This window comes from Pteropus vampyrus, unplaced genomic scaffold (genome assembly GCF_000151845.1).
Source record: "Pteropus vampyrus isolate Shadow unplaced genomic scaffold, Pvam_2.0 Scaffold567, whole genome shotgun sequence".
Taxonomy (NCBI): Eukaryota; Metazoa; Chordata; class Mammalia; order Chiroptera; family Pteropodidae; genus Pteropus; species Pteropus vampyrus.
In genome coordinates this window covers 119,345-141,294 of record NW_011889348.1, presented here as the reverse complement: position 1 = coordinate 141,294, position 21,950 = coordinate 119,345, and the positions used below count along the sequence as shown (strand labels likewise).

The window sequence follows — 21,950 nt, the reverse complement described above, 5'->3', positions numbered from 1 at the left end:
ATTCCAAAGCAGCGACTAACTCTTGAGAGAAAGTTCTGAACAAAACCGCATATTATCTTCCCTCCATTTCCATGCCGATTGCATTCCAGGGGTGGCCAGCGTGCGTGAAACGGCGCAGAACGCGTTTGGAGTTTCTGTGGACGTTGGAATCAGTCTGTAGCTCTGAAGGTGATGAAGGGTTTTTTTCTGTCCGCTTGGGTAGCCAGTGGTGGAGTTCCTCGCCGTGCAGGCCTGTCCCTGTGCAGGATGGCGTGCCACGCCCTGCCCCTGAATGCCATTAGTACCCCCCACCCCCCGCCATCACTGTGATTTCTCGACTCCCAACATTCCCAAAATGCCCTCTTAAGAGTTAGCACTACCCCCTCCCCCAACTGACAACTGCCATCCCGAGCACCTCCCCGCATGGCCATCATAAGTGCAGTCGTGGCCGTAAGGAGAGGCCCCTTGCCGGGGACTGACTGTGACTGCCTAAGCGAGGGTCTGAAAAGCGGAGATTCTGAGACTACAGTACAATGCACGTGGCAGCCGAGGGGCACGGGGGCCGTGGGTCGCATGGTGCAGAGGCCAGCACCGGCCACCGTTTGGGAGCGGCCGGCCTGGCGGGAGGATGCATCGCCACGTCTGCTGGCTCGCTTTGAGTAGCGGAGTATTTTTAGATTCTCCTGCCTATGAGGGGTTGGGGGTTTACATAGAACAAAAGTTGATGGCTGTTTCCACTTCCTGTAGCAAAAGCGACTCAGGAAAGGGACCCTGTCACAGCCTCGTAGTCCCTCTGTACAACAGACGCTGTCTGCACCAGACAGGAAACGCGCCACACACTGTAAGTCACTGTGACACGGGCCCGCGTGCGTGACCTGCGAGGCTCCGGCCCGCCCCGTCGGGAGCTCTGTTCCGTCGTCATCCGGGGGACGGGGGAGGGATCACATGGACAGAGGCCCCCGCTTGTCTCCGAACAGACAGGTTTGTCACTTCAGACTTCACCTGCCTACGAGTCCTTTTTCACGGAAACGAGCAAACTTTAAATATCCTTAAACTTTTCCCAGGAGGTTATAAACTACGGTCACGTCATGTGGCCTGAAGAACATTCTAGTGTATCGGTTTGGCTCGATTCTGCAAGCTGAGGCTGAAGTGAGTGTGTACAGCCGGTATCAACACTTCCTCTGGCTTGCGGGATGCCACCCAGCTGACAGACGCCTCGCCTCTCTGACCCCACACACGGGCATCCTTTCTGCCTGCCACCAGAGGAAACTAGGGTCCCCCCGAGGTGTCCAAGGCCCAGGCCGTGTTCTAACGTGTACGGACATCTCCTCCCAAACAGCCGTTCTGGACTGCCAGCCCCTACCGTCACGGCACGGTGGTCGCTGGCACACCAGCAGTGTGCAGCGCGTGTCCCCGGGCTCTGAGGTTAGGGAGCTGGCTTCCACGCTGTCATCGCTGTGCCTTTCCGGACCCCGGGGCTGTCTCATCCTGCGTGGAGAACGTGGAACGCCCATCTCAGTCCCTTTCTGAAGAGCCGCCCCGGGTGGGGGCCCAACGACCCCCCGGCTTCCGCGCAGGGCTCTGGGGCCGCTGCAGGTCCCTGCTGGGCTGACGGCAGACGTTTCCTGTGTCTACAGGGTGACTTGTCTTCGGATCTGGAATTGCACACTGCCGCGTCCCAGGCAAGCGCCGCGGCGTGGGGCGTGTGTGGGGAGCCGGGGCTCCCCGAGCGGTGCGGGCTCTCAGGAAGGCCAGCCAGCCTGCCTCCCGCCACACCCCTCCGTCAGGACCTGTGGCCGCCAACGTTTGCCACGTTTCTGTTCTCTGGGGACGTCACCTGGGGCCCTCCAGGTAGTTAAACGGGCAAGGGCCACGAGAAGAATACAGATGCCTCTAGCCTTAGAACCCCAGACGCCGCTGGAGTTGGGGTGCCGGGCACTGGGGGCCCACTCTGGGGGCAGCACCTCCCACGGCTCGCACACCCTGCACCGCAGGCGGGCTGGGGGACAAGGATGGCGGTGTCAGGCCCCTGGGCGGGGTGCAGGGCTGGCCGCGGGGCCTCCTCCTTTGCCCTGGCGGATAACTGGATAACTTCTCTTTCTCGTTCTGCTGGGCCCAGCCCCCCAGCTGGGCTGTCCAGTCCCCTGACCCCGCCCGAGGAAGAGCTCGGCCCTTATCTCAGGAGGACCGCTTTCTGTTACAGCTCGGAATTCCTGCTGCTCCGAGCTGGCCTGTCTGGTCACTGCGGGGACAGGCGTGCGTCTGACCGCATGTCCCGCTCCTGCAGGGTCCACTTCTGCCCTGTGGTTGGGCTGGACCCATCGCTAACGTAACCCTGCGTTGCCCGCGACTCCTCCACGAAGCACTCCAGCCGTTGTCCAGCCCGGCCCCGTCTGTGCCGCCCGAGAGGGCATGTCGCAGGGAGAGTGTCACTTTGGTCATTGGCTCCCCGGCCGGCCTCGCGCCTCTGTGCCTCCGTGGCCCGGACGCTGCTGGGCACGGCAGGGCTGGCCTCCGGGACCCTGTCTGGGTCATTGGAACCGCTGGTTCCGGAAGCCACGGGGCTCGGACTGTGCTGCTCTGTATTTTTAGCATCTCATGCTACACGTGTCACCTCAGCATCGTGGTGCCGTCACGTCTATCTACGGTCCAGTAAAACGTGGACGTGGGTCTGTGGAGTTAAGGGTTCAGCTTTTTAGGATTATAATGAGGCAACTCAGGTGACGCGTGGAGTCTCCCGACCCAGCCGTCTCCTCCAGCAAAGGGCGCCAGCATCTGTCAAGCTCTGTTCACGGGCTTCCCGGCCAGGACAGGAGGGTCCTTGGAGGAAGGGCCAGGCCGTGTCCTCTGCGAGGGCAGACGTCGTGGGCCTTCTGGAGAAAGCCCAGGAGCCTAGATCTGGGAGCCTGGTATCTGGGAGCAGAGAGCGCCTCTTGGTCAGCTCCTCCCTCCGCCACCCCAGCCCTGCAGGGAGCAAGGAGGGGGAGGGGAGGGGAGGGAGGGGAGGAGCACAGCACGGCACTGCAGCAGCTGTAACAGCAGAGCCCTGCCGGCTTCGGTTTGGGGCGCCCTCATTTCCTTCCGCCCCCCTCGCCCCTCCCCCTTCCTTCCTTGCTGTTTATTGTGAAAACTGTCAAACAACCCAAAGGCAGATGGGGTGACAGAAAGCAGAGATCCCCACACTTGAGCGGTGCCTGCAGCCTCCCGGGGCGGTGGGGCATGTGAAGCCCAGGTGGCTGCAGGCTTTGCCACCCAGGGCTCTGACTCAGCGGGTCTGGGTGGAGCCTCCCATCCTGTGCCGCTGACAGGTCCCCAGCAATGCCCCTGTTGCTGGGGGAGGATGCTGTGACAGCCCTGGGTTTAAAGAGCCCCATGGCCCACCTTCAGCCCCAACAGCTGTCAGCTCACCAGAGGCACCGCCCACTCCCCGCCCACCCCCCAGGTTATTTTAAGGCAAATCGGAGCCAACTTATTTCATTCTTAAATATTTTAGGATGTATCTCAACAAAGGTGACGTTGGACAGAGAAGGGAGGATTTGGGGCCCAGCTCTCTGCCTTTCTCGGAGGTGGGGGGAGCCAATGGCTTGCAGCCCCCCTCCCTGGCGGAGCCCATAGGACGGGGGTGGGGTGGGGGGGGGAAGCTACCAAGACCTCTGGAGGCCATTCCCACAAGCTCTTCGATAGGAGCTGCTGCCTGACCAGAGCCTGAGGTCACCGAGAAGGAGCTTGGTGCTGTCATCAGTAGAGTGTCCCTGAACTCACGTGGGAAGGAGCTGTAGACCTTTAACAGCTTGTTGGGGCGTGGGAGGGCTTGTTTCTAAACATTTTTTTTTTTTTTGAAGCCCAGGTAGCGTATACTCTGTATCCTAAATTCCCTAAGTCCACCTGCTCTCCTCCCCACCCCCACCCCCACTGTGGTCATCTCCCTTGAGACTGGGGCTAGGGAGTGGCTATCATACAGGCACACCCCCCAGCTGCAGCCGCCCCCGCCCCGGGCCTTCAAGGTGGGGCCACCGTGTGGGTGCATCCAGGTTCCAGCGAGCATCCTGGCACTGCAAGCGTCTGGGTGGTGGCTGCCTTGGGGGCACTTCTCCAAGGCCTTCTGGCTCCTGGACACTGCAGGCCTCCTCGGGGCCTCGGGCTCCTGATGCCTCCTGCAGGGGCCTCACCCCTTTGCAGGACTGGCAGCCCCGCCCACTCGTGTCCACACGGGGGCTGGGGGTAGCCTCCCCCCACTTCCTGCGCCTCCTGCTGCCTGCCCCCCCCCGGCCCCTGCTCCCCACGTCTCAGCTGGAGCCATGTCTGAAACAGAAGCTGACCTTGGTCCTGCGTTCCTCCACGGTGAAGTTCCAGGTGGAGCCGAGGGCTGGGCCTCGACCCTGGGCCCTTGGGACGTCCCACCTGCCACGTGCCCTTGTCGCACCGTCCCGAGCCCGGGTTTTCTCCTCTTTGCTCGTCGGAGTTTGGCATAGGGTTCGTGTCCCCCAGGAAGTCTTCCCAACACCCAGAATTCTCCAGAGCAGCCCCCACCGTGGCACTTGTCATTGTTCATGGTCACCAAGTGCTTCATCTGCATCCCTTGACACGGGGACCCAAACTGGACTTTCAAGTTCTTTCCTGGCTACCTCGGGCAGTGCTGTGATAAGGGTGAGGGTGGCCGGGCGGTGGCCTGGCCTGGTGGCGGCCAGTGAGTGCAGTCCCCGTGAGCTACATAGAAGCGAGCGCTTGGAAACTCTTAAACGCTCCGACGTGGCTGTGACCTGAAGCGTGAGAGTTCACGGTTTGCAGAAGTGTCGGGTAGTGATGGATTTGCCCTGCACCACGGCAGTGCTGGCCCGCCGGGCCCCAGAACAGTCGGGGCCTCATGCGACGTGCGGGAGGGGACGACTTCATGTTTGCGTGTCACCGTGGCGGGCCACCGCTGTGTTGTATTTTTTGTTCATTTAACGAGTCAATTATATCAAGTATCTCCCCTGGTGAGTTCATAACAGTCACGTGAGTGACTTTCATCTCTCATGCTCTGTGTCGGGCTGTTCTGTGTTTTGGGCAAAGGCAGTGTTTTAGGGCGAGTCATTTTGTCAAAACTGTCGTTTTGCTGTGCAGACGTCTCAGCCTGGTGACAGGCTAATGCTCACGAAGCTGGCTGTGCGCGGGCTCCGTGCCGGGTTAAATGCTGACCCCCGTGTCCCTCTTTACTTAGCCAGAGGCCCAGAAGCATGGTCGTCACCATCTCCCGTATCGTGAGCGCTTCGCGTCCCGTACCAGTTGCATGCGAATCGCGAGATGCAGGAGCCCCATGGGGCGGCGAGTCACAGGGTATCGAGTTGTACTGAATGACAAACTTATCTCCTTTCTAACTTATAATCTGAGGGGAAGATGGACTAGTTGATCTGTCTTCAAGCTTGGCTGGCTCAGTCCTTATAAGGGCTTTATTCTATAACTTGGTTTTGCTCACATGGTTCCTTAATCAACCCAAGCCCATGTCCTTCAAATCAGGGGGTGGCCTCAGGGACAGGATGGACATGAGGACCAGAGGGGGGAGGCATGAAAGGAGCCTTTTCCTGGGTGGTTGGGGTCTGATGGGACATTATTTTGCAGCCCTGCCTGTCTGGTGGGAGGCCCCTCGGGCAGCAGTGACCGCATGCTCGCATAGGTCATTTCTTCAGAGAACTTTGCCCCAGTCCCAGGCTGAGCTAGAGCAGAGTGGGTGGGGGCTGGGCAGGCAGGCTGGAAGGATGGGGGGGCAGGTGCTCAGCGTCCCCTCGGGTCGCAGAGACACCCACACGGGCAGGCAGGCGTCTTGTCAGCCTCCCCTCCCCGTATCGGTCACCTGTCTCTGCTGCATAACGAATCCAGCAGCTTAAGACGACACGTGTCTGTCATCTCCGAGTTTCCGTGGTCAGACCGGTCCTCTGCTCGGCCTCAGGGCTGCAGGCAAGGCGTCGGGGCTCTGCACGCTTTCTAGACCTGGGACCCCCTCCCGAGCTCACATGGCGCTGGGCAGAGCTCACCTCCTCACTGCGGCAGGACTCAGGCCCCGTGTGCCTGCTGGCTGTCAGCCGGGCCTGCGCTCGGCTCCGAGAGGCTGGCTGTGTGCCTGGTCATGCGGCCCCCTCACAGGCCAGCAGGAGGGTTCCTAGACTCGGTCTTAAAGGAGTCGTCTGATTAGGTCGGGCCCACCCAGTGAGCTGTCATTTGGTTAATGGGAGTCAGCTGATGAGGGGCCTTCAGCATTTGTGCATTTGCCTTTGCCATGTAGTAGCCCCCAGTGGCGGGAGCGTCATCCTTCACACCGGCAGCGGAGCGCACCCCGGGCGGAGGACGCACGCGGGGCACGGCCCCCTGGGACCACCCTCGGTTCTGCCTGCCGCACCCCTCCCTCCCATGCCCCCCTGGCGGCCCCTTTTCTCTTCCTCATACTCTCACTCCTCACTCCCTCCTCCTCCCCCGTGCCCGCCCTCCCCTCTTCCCATCGGCCTCCAGCTTCCTCCCCGGCGGTTGTTGGGTTGTTGGTTGGGGTTGCCGGTTTTGGGCGGTGTAGACTGAGCCAGCAGGCTGTCTGGGGAGGCGGCGGCCCTGGGCCTGAAGCCCGGCCTCTTGCTGGCTGGTCGGCGTCACCGATGTCAGTCTGAGGGACCGTCTCCTCCCCTCCTGCTTTGCCCCTCACACAATGTAACACGGTTTACAAATTGAAAGTGGCCACAAGAAATCAAAGTTCTGGTGCAGGTGTGACTTTTGACACCCCCTGATTCAAAGGACGTGTCCTTGGGTGGATGAAGGTGCCAAGTTATAGAATAAATCCCTTGTGCAGACCTGGCCCCCAGCCTCTGACAGGTGACGGTGATCGGTTTTCAACTTAGGTTAGAACTTAGAAAGAAGGTTAATTTGTAATTTAATGCAAGTATGGGGTGGAGGAGGTGGACGTCCCTGACACCAGGACCCACTGTCCTGTCATGAGCCTGCAGTGTGGGGCGCCCAGCCGTCGGGGAGACGCAGCACAGCCAGGGACTCAGCCACCTCACCGCCTGCTGGCGTCTCTGATGGTCCCGTTTTAGAGTTATCTAGGGAACAGTGAGACGTCTGAAAAATGTGTCTGCAGAACTGGTGTAGCCCCAAAAGTGTTAAGTGGAAGGAACACCTGGGACCTGACACCCCTGTGCTCTTCACCCCGCCCGCCGTTGTATCAGCTGGACTCGTGAACGAGCGTGCGGCTCGGGAAACGGGAAATGGCATCCAGGTGCCGGGTCTGACAGCGTCGTCTGGCCCGTTTTAAATGCTCTTGAGCAAAATGGGGCTGAGCAGTGACGACTGGACAGTTACATGGAGGCAGGTTTTTTTCATGTGGCAGTTCTGACAGCTGGACCCAAGCCCTCTGGTCCTCACCTTGGGAAGAGGTGGACTTCTGGCCCGGCAGGTGTCGAAGGCGGCCGAGGGCAGCAGGGTGCCCGCCCCGTGCCCTTGGACGCACCTGGGAGCCGGTCGCGGCCTCCGCTCCCTGCCCTGGAACGGGAGGGGCTGAGCAGTGACCTGCAGCCCTGCCCGGCCCTGCCGCCTGCGGGCTGTGTGACCTCGGGCAAGTCATTGCCCTCTGTGCCTTCGGTCCCCCGTGTAGACTGCGGGGTGATAGTCCACATGGCTCAGTGCACGCGAAGCCCTCGGGCAGGGTCACCGGCGTTCAGGGGAGGCTCCGGGAACGGCAGGGGTCGTCAACCCTATCACCACTGCCGCTGCCACGCCTGACGACCCCTGTACCTCTGCACAGCGACGCGGTGCGTCCCCATGTCGTCACGAAGCTCGGAGCGAGGTTTGCTGTGAGCAGCATCCTGTCAGCCCCGCGCTCGACAGGAGCTGCCGGTCCGTCTGCTAATGACATCTCCGGTCTGTTCCAGGCGGAGGCCAGGCTGGCGGCGAAGCGCGCGGCCCGCGCCGAGGCCCGCGACATCAGGATGAAGGAGCTGGAGCGGCAGCAGAAGGAGGTGAGGCGGGCGTCCTGGTGTCCGATCCAGGCGCGGTGTCGGCTTGGCGTTGCCCCCGCTTGTGTCTCTGACCTTCGTTCAAGGTCAGGCCTGGGAGGGCGTGTGCCAGACATGCCTGTCCCAGACGCCCGACCTGTGGGGTCGGGAGACGCGCCTCCCGCACGAGGCCAGCCCCGCACAGGTGTTCCCAGCCCCTGGCCCCGAACTTCGGTGTCTGACTGCTGAGCTGGATTCTCCCTCTGCAAATTAGAACGGTGAACAGAGGATTATTTTTTTAAACGAACCAAACCGTTGGGTGTAAAAGCGTTTCCCCTGCAGTTTTTATGCCTTTTAACAGGCTTCACGAAGCCAGGAACCCACACGTGAATCAGCGCCCTGGTTGACGTGGCCAGGGCGCCTGGCCCCTGGGAGGCGGGGTGCTGTGTTTACACACCTGTTAAGGGTGCTCGCTGCTTATTTTCGTAATCTTGAGCGGGAGGCGTGTCTCAGAAACCTGGGCCTCAGAAACCCTGAGGCAGCCGAGCTCTAAGTGGCAGTTAGAGCCGTGGGTTTTTCCGTGACCTTGACGTCTGGCGAATGAGTCCCTCTCCACGGGACCCAGGTCTCCTGTGGGCCGCACCCAGCGAGGGTGTCCACGCCAGGCCCCACCAAAGGCTTTTCTCGTTCAGAAGATTCGAACTCACTTGGCTGGAGAGGCCGCCAGCCGCCTCCCCCGGGGCTGGCTGTGTGGTTGCGTTTGGGTCACGGAGCCACCGTGGAAAAGCTGGGCCAGTGTTTTAACACTTGTGAGATTTCAGACAAAAATCTGGATTTCCAGTTTCTCTTTAAACCATTGCGGACTGTACCCCATTCTTCCTGTCACCTGCCCTGTAGGGCGAGGGCCCAGCCACCAGCCCGGTCACTCACAGGCATTCTCTGCCTGCAGGGTTGGCCACTCCCTGTGGAAATGTGCGAGCCTGGGGAGGGGGACTTGGGGGGGGGAACCCCTCCTCATGATTTGAAGATCACCAGAAACCCAAGCCAGGACAGTCATACCACCGTCCCAGTGACGAGGGGGCAGGGCCACGAGGTGGCCGCCGTGGCCGTGGGGCCAGGTGGGCGGGCACGGCTCCTGGTATGCCACACGCCACTCCCACAGTCGCTGGGAGGTGACGGCACTTTCGGTGTGACTCGTCCTGTGTTTCCATGTGAACAGAGACGAAGCAAGCGTTGGGAAGCAGGTCCCCGGTCCCCCTCACTGTGGGAGGCACAGACACAGTGTCAGCGAGCGCTGGGTTCTGAGACATTTTGCCTCCAGAGTTAAGGTGCTACTTTTTGTACTTTTTGTGCTTTTCTCTCTTCGTTTCCTGGAAGAAGCGCGGGGTTTAGCATTTTCTCGGCGCCTTCCCCCCTAGAATTGCATTTATCATTGAAAAATGTTCATGTTGAGTATTTGGGCTTCGAAACTTCCTGAGGCCTGATGAGTAACAGGAAGCACCTCCCCCCACCACCAATCATCTCGGTCAAGGGCGCAGACTGGAACCTCATCAATACCCGTCCATAAACTTGGGGTACGAACCCGACAGGAGTGAATATTGGAGATCATTCAAAGGAGCATTTTCAAATGCAAGGACAAGTATTTAGGCTAGGACGTGGAGGGAAGGAACCGATCTTGTTTTGTAGACTTTGTCACGTGCCTATCCGAGACAATGTCACCTGCGCTTTAAGAGCCATCCAGACAGCAAGCGGCTTCTGCACAATCAGACTCCGGTATAAATCACTGTTCTCGAAGGCCACCTCACAGAATAGTTCTCTTGGCCTAAACTCGTTGTTAATAATAGATATTTTAAGTGATAAGTTGTTTTTTTCCAGGCTGCCTGGCGTCAGTGTCTGTTTTGAATATTTCTGATCATTCAGTAGCTACTCGCAGGCCCACTGCGAACAGGGCCCTGCGAGACCCCTCCCCTCGCTTTAGAAGCCAGAATGGCCATGGGGCACTAGGGTGCTCACGCAGGGGCGTTAGGGTGCTCACGCAGGGGGCGTTAGGGTGCTCACGCAGGGGGCGTTAGGGTGCTCACACAGGGGCGGTGGCCCCGTTTCTCAGGGTGCATGACCGTCTGGGGAGGCAGCTGCTTCATTCTCCAGCACCAGGAGCCCCCCGCCCTCAGCGATTAGCAGCCGGTTCTAATCGGCTTCCCCTGGTCCTCAGCCGTCCCCGGTGTTTTAATATTCGGGTCTCGAAAGAGTTGTTAGAAGAGTTTTCTCAAATTTTTGTCTCTCTGCCAGGTTTCGCCACAGCTGATTGAGTTTCACACCGAAACTCCCCTCCTCCCGTTTGTAATCTCCAGTGGCCGGTGGCCGTCCCCTTAGCTCTGCGGGAGCTGAGCCAGCAGACTCGGGAGAGATGGCAGTGGGGACCTGCCCTACGAGGGCCTGCCCTAGGGTTTCACAATGGTGTTAGTGACGGCTTATAACTTCCCTCCTTTAAGAGAAAGTTACTTTCACCAAGAATACACGTGTAAAGTCTCTACAAAGTCAAGGCAAAATAAACGACGTAATATGTGCCTGTATATTTACGTTCCAAATTATATGTTTAGGTAAAACATATTCTGTCCTTAATTATGGACAGAATTGACTTAAATACACGCTCGATGATGCAAGCTGGTAATTGCAGAGTTCTTTGGCAAAAGTTCTTGATTTAGAAAATAAAGGTGGCGAGGGACGAGGCCACAGAACCACCTGTTTGAACAGCCTCCTCTCAGCAGTGCGCCCCGTTTCTCCCTCAGTGGGGGTCTTCGTCTGTCTCACGGAACCCACGGCGTGGGCGTCGGCCTGCGTGTCAGTTACAGTGTGCCCAGCGGCACGAGTACAGCTGCTGCCCGATGATGGGAACCTGTACGTCTTGGCCATCGCAGTTCGGTCGTGTAATATGGGGGTCGGACACCGGGATGAGACCTCGGGGCGTCTCTCTGCCCCTCGCGGCAGCCCCGCTGAGCCTACGGGGACCAGGGGCCCCGAGGAGGTAGCCCATTCAGGCTTCAGGGCAGCGGGTGGTGTCACTGAGCCCCCGGCTGAGGGTCTGCAGGGCCCAGCTCCTGCTGAGCGTGGCCCTGCTCAGCGTGCCCCTGCTCAGCGTGGCCCTGCTCCGCGCGGCCCGCCCTCGGGTGTGTGGCGCCTGCTGCGGATCGGAGGCTTCGCGTAGAAAATCTGACGGAAACCTGGGAAATCCAGTCACAAACGCCACCATCGCCTTTCACGGTCGTACACACAAATGTCGTTTGGTTAGTCGATGACGTTAGAATTTTGAAATTCTTTATTTTAATGGTATGCTTCGCTTTCATTGTAGTCACTGAAGTGGTTCACAGGGTTCAAAGGTCTTGCCGTGATTCAGGTCGCAGGGACTGTTGTCACACGCAGACCATTCGCCGCCAGCCGTGGGTCAGCATTGGGAGAGGACAGAGCAGAGCATGGCTTCGCCGTGAGGAAGCACCTGCTTAATCTGTCCTGTGTGCGTCATTCGTCTGCCAGGGCACACGCCTCAGGGGCCACGAGTGATCCAGGTGTGCGGTGACAACTCGGTGTGTGCTCGGGAGGAAGCTGAGGGCCGAACTGGTCAGTGCAGCAGGTGGAAAAGCCAGAAGGGCCAGAAGCTGTCGTGGGAGGTGACAGGGGAGGTGACATCATGGGGAGGTGGCAGCACAGGGAGCGGGGGTGACAGGTGGAGGTGGAGGCCCTGGCCTGTCCTCGGGTTTATGGTGACCCGGTGAGCCCAGGAGCAGTGCTGACTTACACAGATGGCAGGTTCGCTGTCATTTACTTCGGGTCTTTGAAACATGAGAACGGTATATTTAAAGTTTTTTGTCTGCTTCTTCAAAAAGGGGGTTTGAAAGGTTTTAAATCAAACAGAAGTGTCCTTTATTACTGGTCCAAGGGGACCGGGGTGGGGCAGAGAGCGTGGCAGGGACATCCTGGAGCCTCTGACCTGTGGCAGCGCTGGGCCTGGGTACTGTCACTTACAGTCTGGGAGCGGGGTTTCCCAGTGTTATTACAGGTGGGAAGGTCAGACCTCAGAGCGACAGACAGCCTTACCCACACCTGAGGACAGGGCCGAGCCGAGATTTAAACCTAGATCTGAAAAGCTGCAGAACTTGTGGTCTGCCTCGTACACATCTCCCTCAAAACCAAATGTGTACACAACGGTGAACACGAAGAAACAGGGGCGGGGTCCGGATGTCCCCGGGGACAGCGGCGGGCAGGGAGCGTGCCCAGCTCTCGGCAGCAGAGGACAGGAATGGAAGGAGCCGGATGACCCCGGATGACCCCAGCCGGTTCACAGGCGGAAGCCAACCTTGAAAAACAGGTTTCTCCCCTGGGGGCTAAGCTCAAGGCGCAGGATCGACACAAAAGAGGCAGTTTTGTCAGCGGGACTCAGAGCAACTGAGAGAACGCGGAAGCAGCAGCTGCCCATCCACCTGCTGTTTGACCCGAGTCGGGGGCCGGGGGAGTGTGTGCGCGTGTGTGTGTGTGCGCACGCCCATGTGTGCCCGTGTGCATGCGCCCGTGTGTGCGAGCGTCTGCGTCTGCATCCGGAGGCAGGAGTGAGACAGGCTGCCGTGGCTGAAGCCTCGGGTTTGGGGGCCGGGCTCCAGGACGGGGGGTGCTCAGACAGCGCACTCGGCCTCTGCTGGGCCCCGCGTCACTGGCCCTGCTGGAACCGGCTACACTGCCCGGCTCGAGGGCCTGCAGTCCGGTAGCCGGGGGCACTGGTGTTTTCACTGAGCACGAAGCGGAAAGGAGTGTGCTTTGGACGCCCAGCGTTGACCTAGGAAGCCTGATACTTAGGTGTGAAGGTTGAGAAACGGGCCTGCGCCGCCTCTGGGGGTGAGCCGCCCACCTCCCCTCGGCTGCTTCCGAGCAGGGCCGGGGTTTCTGAGGAGGTCAGGCCCGCCAAGGGTGGACAGCGCCTGGGAGGAGCAGTGACCGTCCCTGGGGGCTCAAGCGACCAGGAAGCTGGTGACACCATTCGGGGGTTTTCACAGGTGGGTTGTGGTTGAAGCCACACTCGTTCCTGGGACCCTGCAAGGGGACGCAGAGAGTACCCAGAGAGGACAGGTGAACAGGACGGTGTCTGAGACGGACGCCCCGTCACCCAGACCCTCAGACCCTGACGACGGGGCCCGTGGGCACGCTGCCAGCTGATCCCTGGCAGCCCACGCTTCTTGTCACCGGCGCAGATGGCAAGAACCGACTGTGTGCTTTGCGGGCCGTTTAAACGGGTTGTACGGATCCATCCAGGGAGAAGGGTAGGAATTCTTTGGGAAATTCAAACGAACCTTTTACTTCGTCCGAGACCCTACGCTGACGGGACGAATGCCAAGCCAGGTGGCGGGACGATCAGGGCGCACGCAGCCGCGGTGTTGAGTACGTGCACCCGCGCCCACCGGGCCAGACCAGGGACGCCACGTTCCCGATGTGACGGCGCTGGCCGTGCCTGGAACAGCGCCTGACTCAGCAAGTGCTTAGACAAGTGAATGAACGAGTGAGCAGATGAACGAGGCAGCCGTCTCAGCCTCACCTCCCGATTCCTGCAAACATCGGGGACCTCTCCGAGGCAAACCGATGTCTCACAAGCTTTTTAAAAATGCGTTTCAGTCATGTTCTCGTGACCACGCGGTTCAGCTGGAACCCTCCTGGGTTCGTCTCTGCAGGAGACGGAGCGCGAAAGCGTCTTTCTTCTCTGTGTGCGAAGCCGACTTTCCAATTAAGTTTCTGTTCTTTTCTGTTACACTTTTTGTCAGGGTGAGAAGAAATTCTGAATCGAAGATGAACTACTTTCCCCCATTTATGGTGACAGGTCGTACAGTCTCTGCCTTCGCGTGGCAGCAGGTTCCCCGCAGAGACGCGGGCACTGTGCCCATGACACTCCCAGGGAGCTAGGAGAGAATGGCAGATAAGGGGCACAATGACTGATGCTTTCAACGAGGTTTTAAAAGTTTCTCCGTTCGTAGTTCGCCGGTTCGCAGCCTGTCGTTCAGTGCGGCGTTCGCTCCTGTCCAGGTATGTGCAGAACCTTTTTCCCTCCTGTTTCTGCTTCTTTAATTGGATGTTCTATTTCTCTTCCTTCTGTCCTTCTCTGCAGATCTATCAGGTTCAAAAGGTAGGCTCTTCCTTCTTCGTTTCCTTATTTGCACGGACTGTTCTTTTCCTTGCAAGCGCCTGGCCGCCTTTCAGAAATAACGCCTGTCACTGAAAAGACGTGGACGTGCTTCCGGCCGCTTCTGCGGTTGTGTCTGCGAATCGGTGTGAACATAAACGCTGATTTCAGTCCCCAGTTCAACCTCCACCCGAAGCCACTGTCCCTCAGACACACTTCTGTATTCCGAATGCTTTTATCTCCGTTTTTCTCAAGAAATTAGAAAATTGTTTCTTTGAGAAAAAAAAAAAAAAACAAATTCGAAGACAAAATTAAATCATGTTTCAGAATTTTGGAAACCTTTCAAAATCAGATATTGAAAGGAAAGATGATTTCTCCGTATAATTTGGTTGGAAAACTTAAAAAATACCAACGCAAATTAGCGCACATTAAAAGATTATTACATGCTATTAAAAAAAAAAAAAAAACGATGCCGGAACAGTAAAATCCAATAACTTAAAATAAACCTGCCCTCCCTCCCTACCATTCGGGGTGCTAACGTGCTTCTCTGTTTCCCAGTGTTTTGTAGAAGCAGTTGAGGTTCAGAAATCCACATACTGAGCAGGCCAGACACAGAAAATGAGGAAGACAACACTCAGTGACTCTGATGCAGCAGAGTGAGCGGATCTCTGAGAGTTTATAAGATGCGCACAGTGCCTCTCTCCCGGAAATGGCTTGAGTTTGTTACTCGTGACACCTGTAATAGTTTCTTTTTATACATTTATATAGTTTCAAGAAAAAGAATTTAAAATTTTGTTTTAATTTATTTAGTTTCTCGATAGAAACCACAACTATGGTTTGTTTTTGGTTTTTTTTTTTTTCAGAGCAGCTAAGACCATCAAAACAAGGTAACTTAATTTCAGAGGTTAGACCATGCAGGCCCTTTAAACACACGACCAGTAAATTTAAAATTCTCTCCCTGAATGCCTTCATTAGCTACAGTCCTAAACTACCTTCCCTTCCCACCCCCTGCATCTGCATAACTACTATCCTGAAAAGTATAAAGAAATCAGTTAATACACAATGCAACATACAGACGATGTATTACCGAATCGCACAGTTTGAGACCTATTTGATTAACCAGTGTCACCCCAGTAAATTTAATTTTAAAAAAAGAAATCAGTTAAGGAGGCGCCGGAATTTCTTAGTACTTTCTTAATTTTTGTAGGAGCCGAGTATTAAAATGCACGTCGAAGCTAGAGCCAGCTCGGCCTTACAGAGCCTCCGCAAGGATTTAACAGGTGAAAGGCAAGGCTGGCAAAAATAGGAACCCTCTCTGTGACTGGCAGAGCAGGATATAATCGTCAGATAAGAGACTCTCCTCTGGTCATTTCCACTTTGATTCATTCATCTCTTACTACGGCACTGTTATTTTTAGTAACTTACCAAGGACACACTGTTGGAACTTTGTCAGGATGGTAATTTGTATAGAAAGTAAATCTCGTCCTCAGTGAAAAAGCAGATACACATCTTCCGATTAAAGATGGGTCCCAGGTCCCGGAAGCCTTTCTTTGTCACTAAGATTTGTGACAAGGAATGGGAGGCAGCAAGCCTTCTCTCCCAGCCCATTTGGTGGTTTTGCGTGATGAGTTCTCATCTACTGAATCAAAGTTATTTCTGAAAGTCAAGCACCTTTTGCATTAGCCTGGCTCTCGCTTCCCCCTGCATGGCTCACCGGCTAATCATAGTAGTTTACATTTGAAATATTGTGTGCTTTCTGGAGTTTGCTGTGCCCGCCTGCGAGCTAACCTCAGAACCGCTAGTTATCTGCACTTACTGTTTGTTAGGATGATCTCCCTCCATGGAGTGACGTGGAAATGTAGCTAGGGTTGCAGCAGCTAAGGCCCCCCGTGAACCAGACGGAAGATTTTTGAATACTGGTTCTTATTTGTATCATGGAAGAGGCAGTGTGTGACACTCGGCATGAGTATACAATTGGCAAAAAGAAGAACATGGAAATACAAAAACCTATAATAGAGGCTTCTTTTGGAATTAAATTTTTTTGTGTGTGAATTTATATGCACCTCAGCCTTTTATCAAACATATGTTCTTTCTATTTTATAATTAAGCCATGAGTTAAAGGAGAGTCGATGGCATCAAATTTTGCATATCTGGTATTTGACAGTGAGGGCGGGGATAGCATCAATTGAATGCAAAATAGCTTTAAGCTGTTGCATTTCACTCCAAATGATATTAAAACAGGACCGGGAAGTATTTATTTCCCTTCTCCATTTATCTTCTAAGGAAAGTAACTTACAGAAAAAGATTTGGCTCATATACTTTCGATACCACAGTTCTGCATTGGTTGCGTTGTCAAAGCCTTGTTAAATTCTCCCTTCCAACCTTTCTTCTTCCGCTCACATCCATCATCATCCCTGAGAGGAAGGGTCGAGGCCATCAGAGAGCATAGATTTTAAATCTGGCCACCCTTCAAATTCAACGGAGGCGACGCCAAGCATGGCAGCAGCATGCTTTCGCTCATGGTAAAGCAGTTTCAAAACTCGTCTTGTCCTTCTAGCATCTAAGGTTTTCCCTCCGATGATGAGGTTTTGCTGTCTAAGGAGGAAGATCCCGTCTGTGTTAGGGAATGGGGAGGTTTGGTTGGTTGCTCCTTGGGAAAGTGAAGAGCGAAGTAAAAACTCCGTTAGTTATTTGAGCTATGCCTGGTTCCCACCTGGCTTGGTAATTCCCATTTAGCGACAGGTCATAGCCACTAGGAATCTGCTTTCCTAATTCCGAATGGGACCGTTGTGACCTAGACAAGCCAGGCGGAAACGTGGAGGCGTTAGCCAAAGCAAATGCAGAACGTAACACGCAAGCATAATGTTCTCCCTGGCAGGGGCCTCTCCTGTAGGACAGGGGCTGTGCAGACTCCAGAGTCAGCCAAGTCTCCCGGACGTAAATTTAGCGTAGATAGTGGGGAGCGGGAGCGAGGGCACCAGAAACCCAGGGGCGATCGCGGCTGCTCCCCGCTCTTCTAGGTCCTCCGGTTCCTTTCGTAGAGACGCTGGAACAGCTTCCGGCCCCTGTCTGTCCCCACGGCGCCTGCTCCCGGGGCTGCAGACGCTGCTGTGCTCAGTGAACTTCCTGGTCTCCGCGGGGGCTGCCCCTCCAGGCGCGCCTTGTCCCCCGCTGCCTGGGCTTGCCGGGGAGAGTCTGTCCCCAGGAGGGTCTGCTTGGTGGCGCTGCCTCTGCAGAGCCCGGAACGTTGCTCCTGCTTTGTCTTGGTGTGTCACCCGCACCGTGTGGCTTGGGCAGCACCTCGGAAACGCACGTCGGGACAGTTCCTTGTGCACCTACCGTCTCACTTCTTGCCTCATTTTCTTTCCCTTCTGTCTCTAGAAATATTACGGGCTGGATACAAAATGGGGTGACATCGAGCGATGGATGGTAGGCCTCGAATACGATTTTAAGAAACTTACATGGTTTATAATTTGATTCGTACGCAGCTTAATGACATAGGCAGATTCCTGTTTTCACCGTAATTGAATCCCGAGAGGTTCCTTCCGGGGACTTCCGCTCCTGGTCTGGCCGTCCACATCCCGTCTGACGCCTGCTCCTAGTGGCCCTGGCCGGGCGTCGGGCCGGGTCTGCTCAGTGGCCGCTGACTGCTGTAGTCTCCAGGCCGGCAGTTTGTGGAGGTCTCTGACCTCCTGGGGCACGGGGCTATCCACTAGGGACAGTCAGGCCAGGCCTGTGTCCCCAGCGTGAGAACTTCCTGTTACCAGCCTGTCTTGTCAGGACCTGCTTGGAGCCCAGAGGTCCCATTAGACTGCATTTCCCTCATTCACAATTGCAGGCAGCTGGCCGGTCACCCTCATTCTGACCTTTATCCACCTTCGCCGTTGGGTCCCCGCCCCCCGCCCCGGCCACACCATCCACCGTGCCCGCTGAAACCACGTTCTTTGGTGAGGGAATTCCGTTACCTGCTCAGCGTTTCCTGCAACAGCTCCTCTGTCTTCCTAAGTCATCCGAGAGCTGGCTCGCCCCCGATGACACGCCATCCCTACGACCCTCCCGGGAGGAGACGGTGCCCCATGGCGGGGGGCTCTAGACGGGGGAGCGTCCTGCTTGCTGTCCACGGTCCCGCCAGAACGTGGCTTCCCTCCCCGTCTGATTAACTCATGCACCTGGGTGCCCTCAGCCTCTGCCTGTCCTTGTCACCTGAGTGCTCCACCTCCTCCCGTCCTTGTCACGTTGTCACTACCTCCCGGGCAGCATCACATGCCGTTAGCACTTGAAAACCCGGCCAGTATGGGAATGTCCTGTTAAATGCCCCTCATACGGGAAATAATCTAAGGACACGTGAATTTACCCCCTAGCATCTTTGCTCCCTGCGTACAATGTAAAAGTAATTGTTCTGGAAGCAGCGCGTCCTCCATGTAAACAGCGATCACCTTCAGCCTTTGCTGGGTGTGAGCCGCACTGTAGGCTTGTGTGGCACAGGCAAATGCACGTTTATCAAGTCTTAAGACAGTTAAAAGGCGCGTTTTCCGTGCCACTGAGAAACAGTGTGAGGAGCCGATGACGTGGTGAGCCTCACCCTCAGAGATGCCCCAGTGAGCGCACCCGTGTGCCCCCAGAGATGCCCCAGTGAGCGCACCCGTGTACCCCCAGAACGCAGCGGACAGGGCGACGTCCCTCCTGGCTCTTTCATCGAGCTGATTTACCTTCCGATTTCTGCAGAGAAGAGGGTAAGAAAAAAAAATCGGATGTAAACAGACCAGACCGTAGAGGTTAGGAAAAAAATGAAGACTCAGCTTCTCCTCCAACACACTCGTTTTTAAAGCCAGAATGAGAAACGCCAGTTATCTGTGTGCTTGAACGCCCCCTACCCCCGTGGGAGAAAACATGTCTCCCCAGCAGTCTAATCGGAGGCTTTAAGCGGAGGCAGAGAAAGTATTCGACATTAGTGCCAGGAACGGGGTGTCGTGACACCGTCGACCACCTAAGGCTTCTCCCGCGTCTCTAACCTTGTCCTGCTGTGTCCTCTTTGCTTTGGTAGGAAGACAGTGAGCGGTACTCGCGCGGACCCCGGAGAAACACGTCGGTCAGTACCGCTGCCCCGCGCGGGCTGGGGCTGGTTTGCATGCGTGGTGCTGGAGGTCTGGGGGCGCTGCACACACACACATTCAGCTGTCTGTGTCTGAACGGCGTTTATTAAAGGCAGTAACTGAAATGGGTGCGATTACCTAAATAAAGATGACGAAGTCAGCTTTTAGCCTTTTGACCTAACTTTGATGAGGGGGGAACGTCTGAGAAGTTTCTGAATATCGATAGATTCCTGACCGTTTCGGCGCTTTTTTTCATCGGGCACCTGTGGATACTTCGCAGGGTCACGTGCGTGGAGGCTGCGTATCTGCAGGCGGCCAGCGAAGTAAATCACAGCACTTCAACGACGTTAAAGCCGCGTTTTCCGGGGACAGCCCTCCGTAAACGGAGGCGCGAGCAGCCCGCGGCGGCGGGCCCTCGGCTGGGGCCTCCGGGACTTTCGGACGCCCCGACCGGCCCACCGCCGCGGGCTTGGGTCAGCCGCGTCCCGCCGGGAGCTGGGCATCGGCTTCTTTGTATGTGTCCCGTGTCACTTCATGCTTCTTTCATTCTCTCTCACTAGGCCTCTGATGAAGATGAGCGCGCTTCCGTGGGCAGCCGTGGAAGTCTGAGGGTCAGTACCCTGGCGACCGAGTCCGCGAGGGCCGGCGCCCGGCGGGAGCTGGCCGCCCGGCGTCCCTGCTCCCACACGCCTTCCCCATTGTCCCGTGAGGCTTGTGGTCGGCATCTCACCGATGCTTGTTTAAGACCCAGTCAGGTGGTGGGATAGCTGCTCGCTGACGTGGCGAGATCGTGCACGGGGGTGGGCGTCCCCGCCTGTCTCTCCCAAGTGGGGGTCGTGATGGTTTTACGTATTTGTCCACGTCACTAACTGCCACATCAAGTTGTCTCGGGGTGCTGGTGGGGTGAGGGGGAGTGTGAAGGCACAGTGTGTCGATCATAGCTTGTTTGCATACACGGGCACCTATCTAATTAGAATCTCGGGTGAAGTAACTTAAAGTAGTTATTATTCGGGGATGTTTCGAGAGCTGCTCTTGGCTACCTGGTGGCCAGTTGGAACAGATCAGACCCACCAGGCCCTTGTCTGCCCACCTTCAGGAAATAAATGTTCCTTGCTTCGACTTGGTGACATCGCTACATCACTGTCGGCTGAATGGCCGAGAAACACAAATACATGTTTTTCTTTAAACATTCCCAAAACCTTCATAATTATACGTGAAAAAATCGCGTGCTTTGGGAAGTAGAGAAAGTGTGTTTTCGGGCCAGTAAATTCACCTGAGCATGTCAGTCTACCCCGGGGCTAAAACCGCATCTCGCTGCTGGTGATCATCAGTTCTCGATGCAGCCACCACGTTTTCCTTAAGGACCATGTAGCGTGGCAGGCTCGTTTTTAATCATCATAATGATTCAATCATAACCACTCCTAGACTTCTCGGGTAGGCACTAAATGTGCGCTTAACTTGGCCGTTATAACAACCAACTGTGAAGGCGATCAGTCGTGCTGTGGGGACACTGTCGTCACACCCTTGTACCACAGTGATTTTGCCAGAAAGTTCCAGCTCAAATGCGAAGTCAGTTAGAGAGACTCCTCGCTATTTGACACTCGCTCCTTAGCCCCACAGTCGTCACCTCCTCTCAGAGTCCCACGAGGAGCAGTAGGGTTTGTGTGACCACAACGTGAGCCGGAAACTCAGTTTGAGCATCAGCGGACGAGGCACAGGAATCTGAGCCGCGGTGCGGGCTCGGGAGAGGGTTGAGCACCGAGCGAAGGGGGTACCGTTCCCAGGAGGAGGGGAGTGAGCAAGGGAGCGTAGGGCTAAGGACGGACGGACCAGTGGCCTTCGCACCGTGGCGGACCAGGGAACGTTCAGGGGGCGTGATGAGAGCAAAACCTGGTTATTACGGGGCCGAGAGAATAGGAGAGAAATTGGGGACAGAACCCACATCTCTCTATCAAAACACCGTTTTCAGATCTATGATCCTCCCCAAATCGTATGCAAGATTTTACACTTGCGTTTCTCCAGGAAAAGAATTCGTCACTTTCTTAAGATTCTCAGGGGGTTTTCTGACCCCAGAGACTTCAAAGCTGTTGCACTGTTAGTGAGTGGTCATGGGCTTATAGCATTCATTTTATTTTCAATGGTTTTAACCAGAAATGAGTTAAATTTCTTCGCTGGACACCGTTCTTTGCCAAGACATGGAGCACATTTGTTTTCAAATGTTAAATGTTACAGAAGGTTCCACGGCTGGGAAGCCAAATAAGAGCCCGGGGAGGAAGAGGGAGTCCGCGGTGGGGGGTTTCGTGGTCAGCCCCGCGACCACATCTCTGCCCTGGTCTCTCCCGTGATGGCCTTGACCTGAAGAACAGCCGTACAGTTCACAGACCTCAAGGACCTGGACCCTGGACATGAGAGTCCAACCTCGTTGCTGTAGGTGCAGACAAGTCCAGAGCAGCTCAGAGGGCTGCTGGGGGCCACTGTTCTTTGTGACAACATTGGTCCCCACCCCCTCAGGGGCCCGAAGCTCCAATCGGTGGGCAGGGCGAGGGGACCCGGCAGCCCAGCCGAGAGGAGTCTCCTGTGAAGGGCCCGTTTGTGCTGTTTTTAATATTCTGAAATTTCTAGTTTGTGGAGTTCCGAGAAAGGTTAATACTTTTTATTTCTCGCCTTTCTGGAAACACAGGCCTCCATCATTCACGTGAGTGATGGTACAGTCCTCAAGAAACAGGGGAAATTTTACTTTCTTCCCGTGTATTCTCAGAAAATCTAGGC

General features: G+C 56.2%; 1 protein-coding gene across 13 annotated transcripts in view; it reads left to right on the top strand.

The window, feature by feature from the left end:
• The window catches only part of LRRFIP1 (LRR binding FLII interacting protein 1), a 75,130-nt gene that overhangs the window by 8,640 nt on the left and 44,540 nt on the right, over positions 1-21,950 (top strand). For 6 of the 13 annotated variants that reach the window (XM_023525509.1, XM_023525507.1, XM_023525506.1 and 3 more), the window contains exons 2-6: positions 7,869-7,955; positions 14,074-14,091; positions 17,470-17,517; positions 19,133-19,177; positions 19,742-19,792. In XM_023525509.1, coding sequence (XP_023381277.1) covers positions 7,869-7,955; positions 14,074-14,091; positions 17,470-17,517; positions 19,133-19,177; positions 19,742-19,792 — 249 coding nt within the window. Of the gene's footprint in view, positions 1-7,868; positions 7,956-14,073; positions 14,092-16,580; positions 16,611-17,469; positions 17,518-19,132; positions 19,178-19,741; positions 19,793-21,950 lie in introns of those variants that run through there. The other 7 variants (XM_011384244.2, XM_011384243.2, XM_023525503.1 and 4 more) reach the window with 3 other exon arrangements.